Source organism: Orcinus orca, chromosome 3 (assembly GCF_937001465.1).
Source record: "Orcinus orca chromosome 3, mOrcOrc1.1, whole genome shotgun sequence".
NCBI classification, from domain to species: Eukaryota; Metazoa; Chordata; class Mammalia; order Artiodactyla; family Delphinidae; genus Orcinus; species Orcinus orca.
Window position 1 is genome coordinate 91,213,724 of NC_064561.1, and position 18,059 is coordinate 91,231,782.

At 39.2% G+C, this 18,059-nt stretch overlaps 1 protein-coding gene across 4 annotated transcripts in view; it reads left to right on the forward strand.

The window, feature by feature from the left end:
* TRIM36 (tripartite motif containing 36) overlaps window positions 1–18,059 on the forward strand; it is a 46,106-nt gene that overhangs the window by 18,173 nt on the left and 9,874 nt on the right. For all 4 annotated transcript variants that reach the window (XM_049707504.1, XM_004267464.3, XM_049707503.1 and 1 more), the window contains 2 exons: window positions 14,509–14,762; window positions 14,997–15,121. In XM_049707504.1, coding sequence (XP_049563461.1) covers window positions 14,509–14,762; window positions 14,997–15,121 — 379 coding nt within the window. The remainder of the gene's footprint in view (window positions 1–14,508; window positions 14,763–14,996; window positions 15,122–18,059) is intronic.

Genomic DNA, 18,059 nt, shown 5'->3' on the forward strand with positions numbered 1-18,059 from the left:
GAGAAATATCTGTTGAGGTCTTCCGCCCAGTTTTTGATTGGGTTGTTTGTTTTTTTAATATTGAGCTGCATGAGCTGTTTATATATCTTGGAGATTAATTCTTTATCCATTGCTTCATTTGCGAATATTTTCTCCCTTTCTGAGGTCTGCCTTTTGTCTTGTTTGTAGTTTCCTTTCTTTTGCAAAAGCTTTTAAGTTTCATTAGGTCCCATTTGTTTATTTTTGTTTTTATTTCCATTACTCTAGGAGGTGAATCAGAAAAGATCTTGCTGTGATTTATGTCAAAGAGTGTTCTTCTTATGTTTTCCTCTAAGAGTTTTTTTTTTTTATTGGAGCGTAATTGCTTTACAATGGTGTGTTAGTTTCTGCTTTATAACAAAGTGAATCAGTTATACATATACATATGTTCCCATATCTCTTCCCTCTTGCGTCTCCCTCCCTCCCACCCTCCCTATCCCACCCCTCCAGGTGGTCACAAAGCACCGAGCTGATCTCCCTGTGCTATGTGGCTGCTTCCCACTAGCTATCTACCTTACGTTTGGTAGTGTATATATGTCCATGCCTTTCTCGCGCTTTGTCACAGCTTACCATTCCCCCTTCCCATATCCTCAAGTCCATTCTCTAGTAGGTCTGTGTCTTTATTCCTGTCTTACCCCAAGGTTCTTCATGACATCTTTTTTCCTTAAATTCCATATATATGTGTTAGTATACGGTATTTGTCTTTCTCTTTCTGACTTACTTCACTCTGTATGATAGACTCTAGGTCTATCCACCTCATTACAAATAGCTCAATTTCGTTTCTTTTTATTGCTGAGTAATATTCCATTGTATATATGTGCCATATCTTCTTTATCCATTTATCCGATGGTGGACACTTAGGTTGTTTCCATCTCTGGGCTATTGTAAATAGAGCTGCAATGAACATTTTGGTACACGACTCTTTTTGAATTATGGTTTTCTCAGGGTATATGCCCAGGTGTGGGATTGCTGGGTCATATGGTAGTTCTATTTGTAGTTTTTAAAGGAACCTCCATACTGTTCTCCATAGTGGCTGTACCAATTCACATTCCCACCAACAGTGCAAAAGGGTTCCCTTTTCTCCACACTCTCTCCAGCATTTATTGTTTCTAGATTTTTTCATGATGGCCATTCTGACTGGTGTGAGATGATATCTCATTGTAGTTTTGATTTGCATTTCTCTAATGATTAATGATGTTGAGTATTCTTTCATGTGTTTGTTGGCAGTCTGTATATCTTCTTTGGAGAAATGTCTATTTAGGTCTTCTGCCCGTTTTTGGATTGGGTTGTTTGTTTTTTTGTTATTGAGCTGCAAGAGCTGCTTATAAATTTTGGAGATTAATCCTTTGTCAGTTGCTTCATTTGCAAATATTTTCTCCCATTCTGAGGGTTGTCTTTTGGTCTTGTTTATGGTTTCCTTTGCTGTGCAAAAGCTTTGAAGTTTCATTAGGTTCCATTTGTTTATTTTTGTTTTTATTTCCCTTTCTCTAGGAGGTGGGTCAAAAAGGATCTTGCTGTGATTTATGTCATAGAGTGTTCTGCCTATGGTTTCCTCTAAGAGTTTGATAGTTTCTGGCCTTACATTTAGGACTTTCCATTTTGAGCTTATTTTTGTGTATGGTGTTAGGGAGAGATCTAATCTCATACTTTTCCATGTACCTGTCCAGTTTTCCCAGCACCACTTACTGAAGAGGCTTTCCTTTCTCCACTGTACATTCCTGCCTCCTTTATCAAAGATTAGGTGACCATATGTGCGTGGGTTTATCTCTGGGCTTTCTTTCCTGTTCCATTGATCTATCTGTTTTTGTGCCAGTACTATACTGTCTTGATTACTGTAGCTTTGTAGTATAGTCTGAAGTCTGGGAGCCTGATTCCTCCAGCTCCGTTTTTCTTTCTCAAGATTGCTTTGGCTATTCGGGGTCTTTTGTGTTTCCATACAAATTGTGAAATTTTTTGTTCTAGTTCTGTAAAAAATGTCAGTGGTAGTTTGATAGGGATTGCATTGAATCTGTAGATTGCTTTGGGTAGTAGAGTCATTTTCACAATGTTGATTCTTCCAATCCAAGATCATGGTATATCTCTCCATCTATTTGTATCAACTTTAATTTCTTTCATCAGTGTCTTATAATTTTCTGCATACAGGTCTTTTGTCTCCTTAGGTAGGTTTATTCGTAGATACTTCATTCTTTTTATTGCAGTGGTAAATGGGAGTGTTTTCTTGATTTCACTTTCAGATTTTTCATCATTAGTGTATAGGAATGCCAGAGATTTCTGTGCATTAATTTTGTATCCTGCTACTTTACCAAATTCATTGATTAGCTCTAGTAGTTTTCTGGTAGCATCTTTAGGATTCTTTATGTATAGTATCACGTCATCTGCAAACAGTGACAGCTTTACTTCTTCTTTTCCGATTTGGATTCCTTTTATTTCCTTTTCTTCTCTGATTGCTGTGGCTAAAACTTCCAAAACTATGTTGAATAAGAGTGGTGAGAGTGAGCAACCTTGTCTTGTTCCTGATCTTAATGGAAATGCTTTCAGTTTTTCACCACTGAGGATGATGTTGGCTGTGGGTTTGTCATATATGGTCTTTATTATGTTGAGGAAAGTTCCCTCTATGGAGATGATCATATGGTTTTTCTCCATCAATTTGTTAATATGGTGTATCATGTTGATTGATTTGCGTATATTGAAGAATTGTTGCATTCCTGGAATAAACCCCACTTGATCATGGTGTATGATCCATTTAATGTGCTGTTGGATTCTGTTTGCTAGTATTTTGTTGAGGATTTTTGCATCTATGTTCATCAGTGATATTGGCCTGTAGTTTTCTTTCTTTGTGACATGTATGTCTGGTTTTGGTATCAGGGTAATGGTGGCCTTGTAGAATGAGTTTGGGAGTGTTCCTCCTTCTGCTATATTTTGGAAGACTTTGAGAAGGATAGGTGTTAGCTCTTCTCTAAATGTTTGATAGAATTCGCCTGTGAAGCCATCTGGTCCTGGGCTTTTGTTTGTTGGAAGATTTTTAATCACAGTTTCAATTTCAGTGCTTGTGATTGGTCTGTTCATATTTTCTATTTCTTCCTGATTCAGTCTTGGCAGGTTGTGCATTTCAAAGAATTTGTCCATTTATCCAGGTAGTCCATTTTATTGCCATAGAGTTGCTTGTAGTAATCTCTCATGATCTTTTGTGTTTCTGCAGTGTCAGTTGTTATTTCTCCTTTTTCATTTCTAATTCTATTGATTTGAGTCTTCTCCCTTTTTTGCTTGATGAGTCTGGCTAATGGTTTATCAATTTTGTTTATCTTCTCAAAGAACCATCTTTTAGTTTTATTGATCTTTGCTATCGTTGCCTTCATTTCTTTCTTTCTTTTTTTTTTTTTTTTTTGCATTCTGCGGGCCTCTCACTGCTGTGGCCTCTCCCGCTGCGGAGCACAGGCTCCGGACGCGCAGGCTCAGTGGCCATGGCTCACGGGCCCAGCCACTCCGCAGCATGTGGGATCCTCCCGGACCGGGGCACGAACCCATGTCCCCTGCATCGGCAGGCAGACTCTCAACCACTGCGCCACCAGGGAAGCCCTTTCATTTATTTCTGATCTGATTTTTATGATTTCTTTCTTTCTGCTAACTTTGGGGGGGGTTTTGTTCTTCTTTCTCTAATTCCTTTAGGTGCAAGGTTAGGTTGTTTATTCGAGGTGTTTCCTGTTTCTTAAGGTAGGATTGTATTGCTATAAACTTCCCTCTTAGAACTGCTTTTGCTGCATCCCATAGATTTTGGGTCGTCGTGTCTCCACTGTCATTTGTTTCTAGGTATTTTTTGATTTCCTCTTTGATTTCTTCACTGATCACTTCGTTATTAAGTAGTGTATTGTTTAGCCTCCATGTGTTTGTATTTTTTACAGATCTTTTCCTGTAATTGTTATCTAGTCTCATAGCATTGTGGTTGGAAAAGATACTTGATACAATTTCAGTTTTCTTAAATTTACCAAGACTTGACTTGTGACCCAAGATATGATCTATCCTGGAGAATGTTCCATGAGCACTTGAGAAAAATGTGTATTCTGTTGTTTTTGGATGGAATGTCCTATAAATATCAAATAAGTCCATCTTGTTTAATGTATCATTTAAAGCTTGTGTTTCCTTATTTATTTTCATTTTGGATGATCTGTCCATTGGTGAAAGTGGGGTGTTAAAGTCCCCTACTATGAATGTGTTACTGTCAATTTCCCCTTTTACTGCTGTTAGTATTTGCCTTATGTATTGAGTTGCTCCTATGTTGGGTGCATAAATATTTACAATTATTATATCTTCTTCTTGGATTGATCCCTTGATCATTTTGTAGTGTCCTTGCTTGTCTCTTGTAACATTCTTTATTTTAAAGTCTATTTTGTCTGATATGAGAATTGCTACTCCAGCTTTCTTTTGGTTTCCATTTGCATGAAATCTTTTTCCATCCCCTTACTTTCAGTCTGTATGTGTCTGTACGTCTGAAGTGGGTCTCTTGTAGATAGCAAATATATGGGTCTTGTTTTTGTATCGATTCAGCCAATCTGTGTCTTTTGGCGGGAGCATTTAGTCCATTTACATTTAAGGTAATTATCGATATGTATGTTCCTATTCCCATTTTCTTAATTGTTTTGGGTTCGTTATTGTAGGTCTTTTCCGTCTCTTGTGTTTCTTGCCTAGAGAAGTTCCTTTAGCAGTTGTTGTAAAGCTGGTTTGGTGGTGCTGAACTCTCTCAGCTTTTGCTTGTCTGTAAAGGTTTTAATTGCTCCATCAAATCTGAATGAGATCCTTGCTGGGTAGAGTAATCTTGGTTGCAGGTTTTTCTCCTTCATCACTTTAAATATGTCCTGCCAGTCCCTTCTGGCTTGCAGGGTTTCTGCTGAAAGATCAGCTGTTAACCTTATGGGGATTCCCTCATGTGTTATTTGTTGTTTTTCCCTTGCTGCTTTTAATATGTTTTCTTTGTATTTAATTTTTGACAGTTTGATTAGTACGTGTCTTGGCGTATTTCTCCTTGCATTTATCCTGTATGGGACTCTCTGTGCTTCCTGGACTTGATTAACTATTTCCTTTCCCATATTAGGGAAGTTTTCATCTATAATCTCTTCAAATATATTCTCAGTCCCTTTCTTTTTCTCTTCTTCTGGAACCCCTATAATTCGAATGTTGGTGTGTTTAATGTTGTCCCAGAGGTCTCTGAGAGTGTCCTCAGTTCTTTTCATTCTTTTTTCTTTATTCTGCTCTGCAGTAGTTACTTCCACTATTTTATCTTGCAGGTCATTTATCCGTTCTTCTGCCTCAGTTATTCTGCTATTGATCCCATCTAGAGTATCTTTCATTTCATTTATTGTGTTGTTCTTCGTTTTTTGTTTCATCTTTAGTTCTTCTAGGTCCTTGTTAAATGTTTCTTGCATTTTCTCTATTCTATTTCCAAGATTTTGGATCATCTTTACTATCATTATTCTGAATTCTTTTTCAGGTAGACTGCCTATTTCCTCTTCATTTGTTATGTCTGGTGGGTTTTTATCTTGCTCCTTCATCTGCTGTGTGTTTTTCTGTCTTCTCATTTTGTTTATCTTACTGTGTTTTGGGTCCCCTGTTTTTAGGCTGCAGGTTCGTAGTTCCCATTGTTTTTGGTGTCTGTCCCCAGAGGCTAAGGTTGGTTCAGTGGGTTGTGTAGTCTTCCTGGTGAACGGGACTAGTGCCTGTGTTCTGGTGGATGAGGCTGGATCTTGTCTTTCTGGTGGGTAGGTCCACGTCTGGTGGTGTGTTTTGGGTTCTGTGGATTTGTTATGATTTTAGGCAGCCTCTCTGCTAATGGGTGGGGTTGTGTTCCTGTCTTGCTAGTTGTTTGGCACAGGATGTCCAGCACTGTAGCTTGCTGGTTGTTGAGTGAAGCTGGGTGCTGGTGTTGAGATGGAGATCTCTGGGAGATTTTCGCCATTTGATATTATGTGGAGCTGGGAGGTCTCTTGTGGACCAGTGTCCTGAAGTTGGCTCTCCCACCTCAGAGGCACAGCACTGACTCCTGGCTGCAGCACCAAGAGCTTTTCATCCGCATGGCTCAGAATAAAAGGGAGAAAAAGTAGAAAGAAAGAATTACTAGAAGGAAGGAAGGAAGGAAGAAAGGAAAGAAGGAAGGAAGGAAAGAAAGAAAGAAGGGAGGGAGGGAAGGAGGGAGGAAGGAAGGAAGGAAGGAGGGAAGGAAGGAAAAGAAGAGAAAGAAGGTAAAGTAAAATAAAAGAAAGTAAGATAAAATATAATAAAGTTATTAAAATAAAAAAATAATTAAGAGAAAATAAAAGAAAAAAAAATAATAATAAAAAAAGGATGGATAGAACCCTAGGACAAATGGTGGAAGCAAAGCTATACAGACAAAAATCTCACACAGAAGCATACACATACACACTCACAAAAAGAGGAGAAGGGGAAAAAATCATAAATCTTGCTCTCAAAATCCACCTCCTTAAGTTGGGATGATTCGTTGTCTATTCATGTATTCCACAGATGCAGCGTACATCAAGTTGATTGTGGAGTTTTAATCTGCTGGTTCTCAGGCTGCTGGGAGAGATTTCCCTTTCTCTTCTTTGTTCTCACAGCTCCCGGGGCTCAGCTTTGGATTTGGCCCCGCCTCTGCATGTAGGTCGCCAGAGGGCAGCTGTTCTTCGCTCAGACAGGACAGGGTTAAAGGAGCCGCTGATTCGGGGGCTCTGGCTCACTCAGGCTGGGGAGAGGAAGGGGCACGGAGTGTGCGGCGAGCCTGCGGTGGCAGAGGCCGGCGTGATGTTGCACCAGCCTTAGGCGCGCCATGCGTTCTACCGGGGGAGTTGTCCCCGGATCCCGGGACCCTGGCAGTGGCGGGCTGCACAGCCTCCCCAGAAGGGGGGTGTGTAGAGTGACCTGTGCTCGCACACAGGCTTCTTCGGGGCGGCAGCAGCAGCCTTAGCGTCTCATGCCTGTCTCTGGCGTCCGTGCTTTTAGCCGCGGCTCGCGCCCGTCTCTGGAGCTCCTTTAAGCAGTGCTCTTAATCCCCTGTCCTCGCACACCAGGAAAAAAAAGAGGGAAGAAAAAGTCTCTTGCCTCTTCGGCAGCTCCAGACCTTTTCCCGGACTCGCTCCCGGCTAGCCGTGGCGCACTAACTCCCTGCAGGCTGTGTTCACGCCGCCAACCCCAGTCCTCTCCCGGCGCTCCGACCGAAGCCCGAGCCTCAGCTCCCAGCCCTGCCCGCCCTGGCGGGTGAGCAGATAAGCCTCTTGGGCTGGTGAGTGCCGGTCGGCAGCAGTCCTCTGTGCGGGAATCTCTCCGCTTTGCCCTCCGTACCCCTGTTGCTGTGCTGTCCTCTGCGGCTCAGAAGCTCCCCCCCCTCCGCCACCCGCAGTTTCCGCCCGCGAAGGGGCTTCCTAGTGTGTGGAAACCTTTCCTCCTTCACGGCTCCCTCCCACTGTTGCAGGTCCCCTTCCTATCATTTTGTCTCTGTTTATTCTTTTTTCTTTTGCCCTACCCAGGTACGTGGGGGGTTTCTTGCCTTTTGGGAGGTCTGAGGTCTTCTGCCAATGCTCAGTAGGTGTTCTGTAGGAGTTGTTCCATGTGTAGATGTATTTCTGGTGTATCTGTGGGGAGGAAGGTGATCTCTACATCTTACTCTTCCGCCATCTTCCCGGAAGCCTACTCCTCTAAGAGTTTTATAGTGTCCAGTCTTACATTTAGGTCTCTAATCCATTTGGAGTTTATTTTTGTGTATGGTGTTAGGGAGTGTTCTAATTTCATTCTTTTACATGTAGCTGTCCAGTTTTCCCAGCACCACTTACTGAAGAGACTGTCTTTTCTCCATTGTATATCCTTGCCTCCTTTGTCATAGATTAGTTGACCATAGGTGCGTGGGTTTATTTCTGGACTTTCTATCCTGTTCCATTGATCTATATTTCTGTTTTTGTGCCAGTACCATACTGTCTTGATTACTGTAGCTTTGTAGTATAGTCTGAAGTCAGGGAGTCTGATTCCTCCAGCTCCGTTTTTTTCCCTCAAGACGGCTTTTGCTATTTGGGGTCTTTTGTGTCTCCATACAAATTTTAAGATTTTTTGTTCTAGCTCTGTAAAAACTGCCATTGGTAATTTGATAGGGAGCGCATTGAATCTGTAGATTGCTTTGGGTAGTATACTCATTTTCACAATATTGATTCTTCCAATCCAAGAAAATAGTATATCTCTCCATCTGTTGGTATCTTTAATTTCTTTCAACAGTGTCTTATAGTTTTCTGCATACAGGTCTTTTCTCTCCCTAGGTAGGTTTATTCCTAGGTATTTTATTCTTTTTGTTGCAATGGTAAATGGGAGTGTTTCCTTAATTTCTCTTTCAGATTTTTCACCATTAGTGAATAGGAATGTAAGAGATTTCTGTGCATTAATTTTGTATCCTGCAATTTTACCAAATTCATTGATTAGCTCTAGTAGTTTTCTGGTGGCATCTTTAGGATTCTCTATGTATAGTATCATATCATCTGCAAACAGTGACAGTTTTACTTCTTTTTTCCAATTTGGTTCCTTTTATTTCTTTTTCTTCTCTGATTGCCATGACTAGGACTTCCAAAACTATGTTGAATAATAGTGGCGAAAAATAAAAAATAGTGGCGAGAGTGGACATCCTTGTCTTGTTCCTGATCTTAGAGGAAATGCTTTCAGTTTTTTACCATTGAGAATGATATTTGCTGTGGGTTGGTCATATATGGCCTTTATTATGTTGAGGTAGCTTCCATCTATGCCCACTTTCTGGAGAGTTTTTATCATAAATGGGTGTTGAATTTTGTCAAAATCTTTTTCTGCATCTATTGAGATGATCATATGGTTTTTCTTCTTCAATTTGTTAATATGGTGTATCACATTGATTGATTTGCATATATTGAAGGATCTTTGCATCCCTGGGATAAATCCCACTTGATCATGGTGTATGATCCTTTTAATGTGTTGTTGGATTCTGTTTGCTAGTATCTTGTTGAGGATTTTTGCATCTGTAGTCATCATTGGTCTGTAATTTTCTTCTTTTGTAGTATCTTTGTCTGGTTTTTCTATCAGGGTGATGGTGGCCTCATAAAATGAGTTTGGGAGTGTTCCCTCCTCTGCAGCTTTTTGCAAGAGTTTGAGAAGGATGGGTGTTAGCTCTTCTCTAAATGGTTGATAGAATTCACCTGTGAAGCCATCTGGTCCTGGACTTTTGTTTGTCGGAAGATTTTTTTTAATTAATTAATTTTATTTTATTATTTATTTTTGGATGCTTTGGGTGTTCGTTACTGCATGTGGTCTTTCTCTAGTTGCAGCGAGTGGGGGCTACTCTTTGTTGCGGTGTGCGGGTTTCTCATTGCGGTGGCTTCTCTTTTTGCAGATCATGGGCTCTAGGTGCGTGGGCTTCAGTCGCTGTGGTACATGGACTCAGTAGTTGTGGCTCTCGGGCTCTGGAGCATAGGCTCAATAGTTTTGGCGCATGGGCTTAGTTGCTCCGCGTCATGTGGGACCTTCCCAGACCAGGGGTCGAACCTGTGTCCCCTGCATTGGCAGGCGGTTTCTTAACCACTGCACCACCAGGGAAGCCCTGTTGGAAGATATTTAATCACAGTTTCAATTTCATTACTTATGATTGGTCTGTTCATATTTCTTCCTGGTTCAGTCTTAGAAGGTTATACCTCTCTAAGAATTTCTCCGTTTCTTCCAGGTTGTCCATTTTATTGGTGTAGAGTAGCTTGTAGTGGTCTCTTAGTATGGTTTGTATTTCTGCGGTGTCTGTTGTAACTTCTCCTTTTTCATTTGTAGTTTTATTGATTTGAGTCCTCTCCCTCTTTTTCATGAGTCTGGCTAATGGTTTATCAATTTTGTTTATCTTCTCAAAGAACCAGCTTTTAGTTTTATCGATCTTTGCTGTTGTTTTCTATTTCATTTATTTCTGCTCTGATCTTTATGATTTCTTTCCTTCTGCTAACCCTGGGTTTTGTTTGTTCTTCTTTCTCTAGTTCCTTTAGGTGTAAGGTTAGGTTGTTTGTTTGGGATTTTTCTTGTTTCTTGAGGTAGCCTTGTATAGCTATAAATTTCCCTCTTAGAACTGCTTTTGCTGCATCCCATTGGTTTTGGATTGTAGTCTTTTCATTATCATTTTTCTCTAGGTATTTTTTGACTTCCTCTTTGATTTCTTCAGTGATCTCCTGGTTATTTAGTAACGTATTGTTTAGCCTCTATGTGTTTGTGTTTTTTATGTTTTTTTCCCCTGTAATTGATTACTAATCTCATAGCGTTGTGGTTAGAAGAGATGCTTGATATGATTTCAATTTTCTTAAATTTACTGAGGCTTGATTTGTGACCCACAATGTGACCTATCCTGGAGAATGTTCCATGCGCACTTGAGAAGAAAGTGTAATCTGCTGTTTTTGGATGGAATGTCCTATAAATATCAATTAAATCTATTTGGTCTGTTGTGTCATTTTAAGCTTGTGTGTCCTTATTAATTTTCTGTCTGGATGATCTGTCCATTGGTATAAGTGAGGGGTTAAAGTCCCCCACTATTATTGTGTTACTGTCGATTTCTTCTTTTATAGCTGTTAGCAGTTGCCTTATGTATTGAGGTGCTCCTGTGATGGGTGCATATATATTTATAATTGTTATATCTTCTTGGATTGATCCCTTGATCATTATGTAGCGTCCTTCTTTGTCTCTTGTAATAGTCTTTATTTTAAAGTCTGTTTTATCTGATATGAGTATTGTGACTCCACCTTTCTTTTGATTTCTGTTTACATGGAATATCTTTTTCCATCCCCTCACTTTCAGTCTGAATGTGTCGCTAGGTCTGAAGTGGGTCTCTTGTAACAGCATATGTATGGGTCTTGTTTTGTATCCATTCAGCAAGCCTGTGTCTTTTGGTTGGAGCATTTAATCCATTCACGTTTAAGGTAATTATCACTATGTATGTTCCTATTACCATTTTCTTAATTGTTTTGGGTTTGTTTCTTAGGTCCTTTTCTTCTCTTGTGTTTCCCACTTAGAGAAGTTCCTTTAGCATTTGTTGTAGAGCTGGTTTGGTGGTACTGAATTCTCTTAGCTTTTGGTTGTCTGTAAAGCTTTTGATTTCTCCATCAAATCTTAATGAGATCCTTGGCGGGTAGAATGATCTTGGTTGTAGGTTCTTCCCTTTCATCACCTTAAGTATGTCATGCCACTCCCTTCTGGCTTGTAGAGTTTCTGCTGAGAAATCAGCTGTTCACCTTATGGGAGTTCCCTTGTATGTTATTTGTCGTTTTTCCCTTGCTGCTTTCAATAATTTTTCTTTGTCTTTAATTTTTGCCAATTTGATTACTGTGTGTCTCGGCGTGTTTCTCCTTGGGTTTATCTTGTATGGGACTCTCTGCACTTCCTGGAGTTGGGTGGCTATTTCCTTTCCCATGTTAGGGAAGTTTTAGTCTATAATCTCTTCAAATATTTTCTCAGGTCCTTTCTCTCTCTCTTCTCCTTCTGGGACCCCTATAATGTGAACACTGTTTTGTTTAATATTGTCCCAGAGGTCTCTTAGGCTGTCTTCATTTCTTTTCATTCTTTTTTCTTTATTCTTTTCCGCAGCAGTGAATTCCACCATTCTGTCCTCCAGGTCACTTATCTGTTCTTCTGCCTCTGTTATTCTGCTATTGATTCCTTCTAGTGTATTTTTCATTTCAGTTATTGTATTGTTCATCTCTGTTTGTTTGTTCTTTAATTCTTCTAGGTTGTTGTTAAACATTTCATGCATCTTCTCGATCGTTGCCTCCATTCTTTTTCCGAGGTCCTGGATCATCTTCACTATCATTATTCTGAATTCTTTTTCTGGAAGGTTGCCTATCTCCACTTCATTTAGTTGTCTTTCTCTGGTTTTATCTTGTTCCTTCATCTGGTACATAGGCCTCTGCCTTTTCATTTTGTCTATATTTCTGTGAATGTGGCTTCTGTTCCACAGGCTGCAGGATTGTAGTTCTTCTTGCTTCTGCTGTCTGCCCTCTGGTGGATGAGGCTATCTAAGGGGCTTGTGCAAGTTTCCTAATGGGAGGGACTGGTGGTGGGTAGAGCTTGTTGTTGCTTTAGTGGGTAGAGCTCAGTAAATCTTTAATCTGCTTGTCTGCTGATGGGTGGGGCTGGGTTCCCTCCCTGTTGGTTAGTTGGCCTGAGGTGACCCAACACTGGAGCCTACCCAGGCTCCTTGGTGGGGCTAATGGTGGACTCTGGGGGGGCTCATGCCAAGGAGTACTTCCCAGAACTTCTGCTGCCAGTGTCCTTGTCCTCATGGTGAGACATAGCCACCGCCCACCTCTGCAGGAGACCTTCCAACACTAGCAGGTAGGTCTGGTTCAGTCTCCTATGAGGTCACTGCTCTTTCCCACTGGCTCCTGATGTGCACACTACTTTGTGTGTGCCCTCCAAGAGTGGAGTCTCTTTTTCCTCCAGTCCTGTCAAAGTCCTGCAATCAAATCCTGCTAGCCTTCAAAGTCTGATTCTCTAGGAATTCCTCCTCCCCTTGCCAGACCCCCAGGTTGGGAAGCCTGACGTGGGGCTCAGAACCTTCACTCCAGTGGGTGGACTTCTGTGGTATTAGTGTTCTCCAGTTTGTGAGTCACCCACCCAGCAGTTAGGGGATTTAATTTTATTGTGATTGCGCCCCTCCTACTATCTCATTGTGGCTTTTCCTTTGTCTTTTGATGTGGGGTATCTTTTTCGTGAATTCCAGTGTCTTCCTGTCGATGATTGTTCAGCAGTTAGTTGTGATTCTGTTGTTCTTGCAAGAGGGAATGAGAGCACATCCTTCTACTCTGCCATCTTGAACCAATCTCCATATTACCAGTATTGCTTTAATATTTTAAATATTATTTTTCTGTTAGTCACAGATTGCATTTTCATGTAATTTAAAAGTAGGATTCTGTTTCTCACATTTGTATCTGATTGACAGACTCTCTCAGTTTACTGTAATCCCCGAACACATAGCACATTATCATCTAGATAGTAGGTTGCTTCAGGGATTGTGTCTGTGGTAATTTTAGATTTGTCTGTATTGGTTTTCTCAGTCAGCCTGCCTTTACTTCTGAGAGAAGGAAACCCAGTGCTTGTTTTTGAGTTTGTCATTCAGTAGGTTGAAAACTGAGGAACTCAGGCATCAAGTATTCATGTAGGCATTGATGCTTTGGGATCCTGGAGAAATTATTTAACCTCTTCTTTTGCCTTTGACCTAAGCTGCATTTGTAGGCTTATCAGTAAGAATCTTCTGCACTAGAGAATTTGTCTCCATTCTTGAATTTTACTCAGTGAAGACTGTGACACTGTCTTTTTACCTATAATTATACTTAGCTGGAAAAAGTCTTCTCTTGATCTATGTGTAATGATATTTCTGAACTTAATGTGATATGTCACTGAAATACTACCAGAATGTCACTACCCTCTGTTCTCTCCTCCTATCCTCCTTTAAAAAAATTGGCTGTTGAGGTTAGGAATCAGAGAAGGAAATCTGGAAAAAATTTCCTTTCATTTTAAATGTTGGCCAGAAGCCATTGGAAAATGAGCAATGCACTTCTACCATATATTGTCAGCTTTTAAGAATGTTCTTGAAGACTCTTCTGTTGGCTGCTGCTATGAGTCTATTATGATAAATGCTTGTAAGTGCTTTGCTGGTCTTATTTTCAAAATCAGGTCGAGCTCTGATTTTGTGGACATTCAAAATGTTTAATAAGCACTACAGAGAGGATCATTTCATGGCAAAGTAGAGGAATAGCTATGTGTGCAGTGAAAATAATGTTTATTGCGAGTATGTGACATTGTGGTGGGCATTTTATGTGAATAATCTTTTTCAATCTTCAGAAAAACCTAAATGGTCTCTCTTACCCCTAGTTTTCAGAAGAGGAAAAACTTAAGCATAAAGAAGTTAATTTGCATAACTTATAATTAAATCAATATTAATTAAATTACAGCTTAATTACAATTATATATAACTAAATATTAATTTGAAGAGAAGAGAGTTACATTTTTATTAGTATAGGATGTAATTTTTTTGAGTTTCATAGCTGTGGCTTAACTTTTTAAAAAATTGGCATATGGTAGAAAGGATAAAATTTCCTGAATTAGAAATGAATGAAAATAAATAAGTGCAAGATTGTATTTTCCTGTGTCTTTGGTTAAATCAGTTCATTTCTGCTCAAGTTCCTTTGTATACAAATTGAACGTTGCTTTCTTATTTCATTGAATAAATTGTTTATTGCTGGACTTTGGAGATTGAAAGCTTAAGGAAATATAGTATTATAAAATTACAAAGTATGTCTCAGAGTTGCTGATCATTCCTTAGTAAGCATATTTGATGCCAAATTATTGTTCTGAAAACAAGGAGTCAGACAAAATCTTTTTCTTTCCAGTATTTGGGTTCGTTTTGTTGAATTGTGACTCTTTCTTGAAAAGACATTTGGATTTAGCAGATGAGGTAAAGCTTTGCTTGTTTTATAATAGTGTAATGGAGAGCGGGCTAAAGAAGACGCAATTACACATTTTGAAAAGCTCTTTGAAATCCTAGAAGAAAGGAAATCATCTGTTTTGAAGGCAATTGATGCTTCTAAGAAACTAAGATTAGACAAATTTCAGACTCAAATGGAAGAGTATCAGGGGCTGCTAGAGAACAACGGACTCGTGGGATACGCTCAAGAAGTGCTGAAGGAGACAGATCAGTCTTGCTTTGTTCAGACCGCAAAACAGCTCCACCTCAGGTATTTAACTTTGAACTGACAGTCTCTCTCTAGCAGTGTCATTAAATGCTGCTTTATGTTTCAGCTGTAGCTCTGAGTGGTTCAGAATGCTGTGTTATGTGCAGTATTTCTTGCTTCACTCTTAACTTGAATGTTGAGTGAAGTTTTCTTTTGTTAATCTCATTGAAAATACTTAGTCTGATTTGCCTTTTTAAAGAATCATTTTTGTGTAAAATATTTTATGTCTGTCTGTAGAATACAGAAAGCTACAGAATCTTTGAAGAGCTTTAGACCTGCGGCTCAGACTTCCTTTGAAGACTATGTTGTTAATACATCTAAACAAACAGAACTTCTTGGAGAATTGTCCTTTTTCTCTAGTGGTGAGTTTTAGTAACAGCATACCTTCACTTTTTTAGTTTGAATTCACATTGTGTAGGAGAAACACAAATTCTCTTTAGTTTGACATTATAATGCAGCATCTCAGTTGCCCAGACCATCATATGCTAAAATCATATGCCATTTATGTTTTTATAACCAAGTTTTTATGCACAGAAGCTAGATTCTTTTGGTTTGTATGTTTTTAAACATTGTGTGAATGGCACCACATTGTATGTATCTTTTTTTGTAACTTGTTTTTTTGAGAAATTAAGTTTAAGATAAATATTTGTTAATACATGAAACTCTGGTTTACAGCTATATGTTAACTTTACAGTAATCCATTATGTAAGTAAGTTTCCCACTGAGAGACAGTCTGTTCCTGTTTTTTTTTCCTGTTGTAAGCAATGCTCTGTTGAACATCTTTGTCAGTGTTTCTTTGTGCGTGTGTATGAGTTTCCCTAGGGCAGAAACCTAGAAATGATATCTCCAGGCTAAAAATGACTCTAAGATGTTTAAGTGTTTACATTGTTGTATGAGTTTGCTAGGGCTGCCAAAACTAAATACCACAGACTGGGTGACATAACAGAAATTTAATTTCACAGGATTCTGGCAGTAAAAGGTTTTATTTATTTATTTATTTATTTATCTGTCTATCTATCTATCACACCTTGGGGCTTACGGGATCTTAGTTCCCCATCTATCTATCTATCTAATCTATCTATCAATCAATCACACCTTGGGGCTTTCGCTGATATTAGTTTCCCGACCAGGGATCAAACCCAGGTCCTTGGCAGTAAAAGCCCACATCTTAACCACTGGACCGCCAGGGAATTCCCTTAGGATTCTGGAGGCTAGAAGTCTGAGATGAAGCTGTCGCCAGGGTTGGTTTCTTCTGGGGTCTCTCTCCTAGGTGTGCACATGGCCGTCTTCTCGTGTCTTCACGTGGTCTTCCCTCTATATATATCTGAGTCCAAATTTCATCTTATAAGGACTCCAGTCCTATTAGTCATAGTGGACTAGGGTCCACCTTAACAACCTGATTTTAACTGTGTTACTTCTTTAAAGACCCTCTCTCCAAATAAAGGCACATTCTGAGGTACTAGGGCCTACAACTTCAACATATGAGTTTTAGGGCGGGCAACTCAGCCCCTCACATTTGGTTGTGTTTGTGTTCTGCTGCTCCCCAGCAGGGAGGTCTACCTTTCCTTTTTTCTTCTCACGTTGTTCATCTCCCTCAGATTTCTCTTCTAATAATGGTGAACAATTACAGTCCTTGGAAAAGTACACTTATAGTTTAATTACTGTACAGGTATGGATACATAGATTTGTATTCAGTCAGAGGAAATTTGTCTTGTTTAAAAGTTAAACACGCTGAAGGATTATTACTATGACCACCTTTCTCTTCCAATCAATACCTGTATCTCTGTCAGGTATATACTTTTCTTGTCTATTATGATGATCTTGTTTTTCCAAATATGTGGTGATATTCGAAATGCTGATTCTATTTCATATACTGTACTTTCTTCTTTTTCCAAAATGTATACTTGAATTGTTTTTTATATACATGCTAGTTTACTTAGGAGTACAAGGTCCTCCCTTCCCTGGGGGTCCCAAAACAGTCTTTGGAAAAAGGAAGTTGAGTGTGGGTAATCTCGGGTTATACCAGTGCATAACGAAGGACCAGTAAAACGGGTGGGTCAGAATGGAAAGCTGCTGGTCACCCAGCTTCCTGCTGATGGATGCTCTTCTCATTTTTTCCTGCATGCACGTAGAGCATTGCAGTCATGTTATTCTTTAACTAGCTTTTCTTTTTTAACTTTAAAATGTAGTTTGGATGACTTTTCAGATCCCATGGCTGCATAACATTCAGTTGCACAAATGCACACACAGACATACTTATGCTGTACATTGCTTGTACATAGCTGGAGGATAAGGAGAAGAGGGAGACTTCTGCTTTTCATTTCATGTATTTCTCTGTGATTTGATATAAATATGTGTTTATTTATGTGTGCGTGTGCATGTGTAACTCCTATAGCTTATTTTTACCATATGACCAAAGCAGTTAAGCTGTTTGGAATTTATTCTATGGAAAAGATTATGAATATGCACAAAGATTTAGCTGTGATATTTTAAACATTGTATTTTTAGTGAAAAATTGGAAACATGTTTCTGAAAATAGTTAAATGTTGCTACAGTGGAATGCCACTGGAAGAAAAACACTGGCAGGAGCTACACAAAATTATTGTAGTGATAATCTTTGAGTTACTTAATTTGTGTGTGTTTTATGTAGTTTCTGATTTTCTTAAAAAAATACGTATCTTGTTTATACCAAGAAAAAGTCATTTAAATTGCTTTGCCAGACTTCCCTGGTGGTCCAGTGGTTAAGACTCCATGCTCCCAATGCAGGGGGCCCGGGTTCGATCCCTGGTCAGGGAACTGAATCCCACATGACACAACTAGGAGTCCACATGCTGCAACTAAAGATCCTGCACGCTGCAACGAAGATCCCGCACAGGGCAACGAAGATCCCGCATGCCCAACTAAGACCCGGTGCAGCCAAATAAATAAATAAATAAATTTTAAAGTAAATAAATAAGTTGCTTTGCAACTCTGTGGAAGATAATATGAAAGAAAACTATATAATGTTTTATTGAAGTTTGTTTATTATTATACTGACCAAACTTAGATTTAAAAATATTTATTAAAATAATTTTTAGGAGGACACATAAATTTCAAGTCTAGGGTTGTTATTCAGTAGATGGAAATTGAAGAGTATGTGGTTAAAAATTTTAATTTATGGTGTTTCAGAATTAATATGTAAAGCTAAAATTGAGTTTTACTTATTTTGTCTGTCTTATTTTTCATTCTTCTTTCCCCTTTCAGTTATAAACATAAATATACCTTTTAAAAATCTCAATTTACTTTCCTTTTTAAATTTTA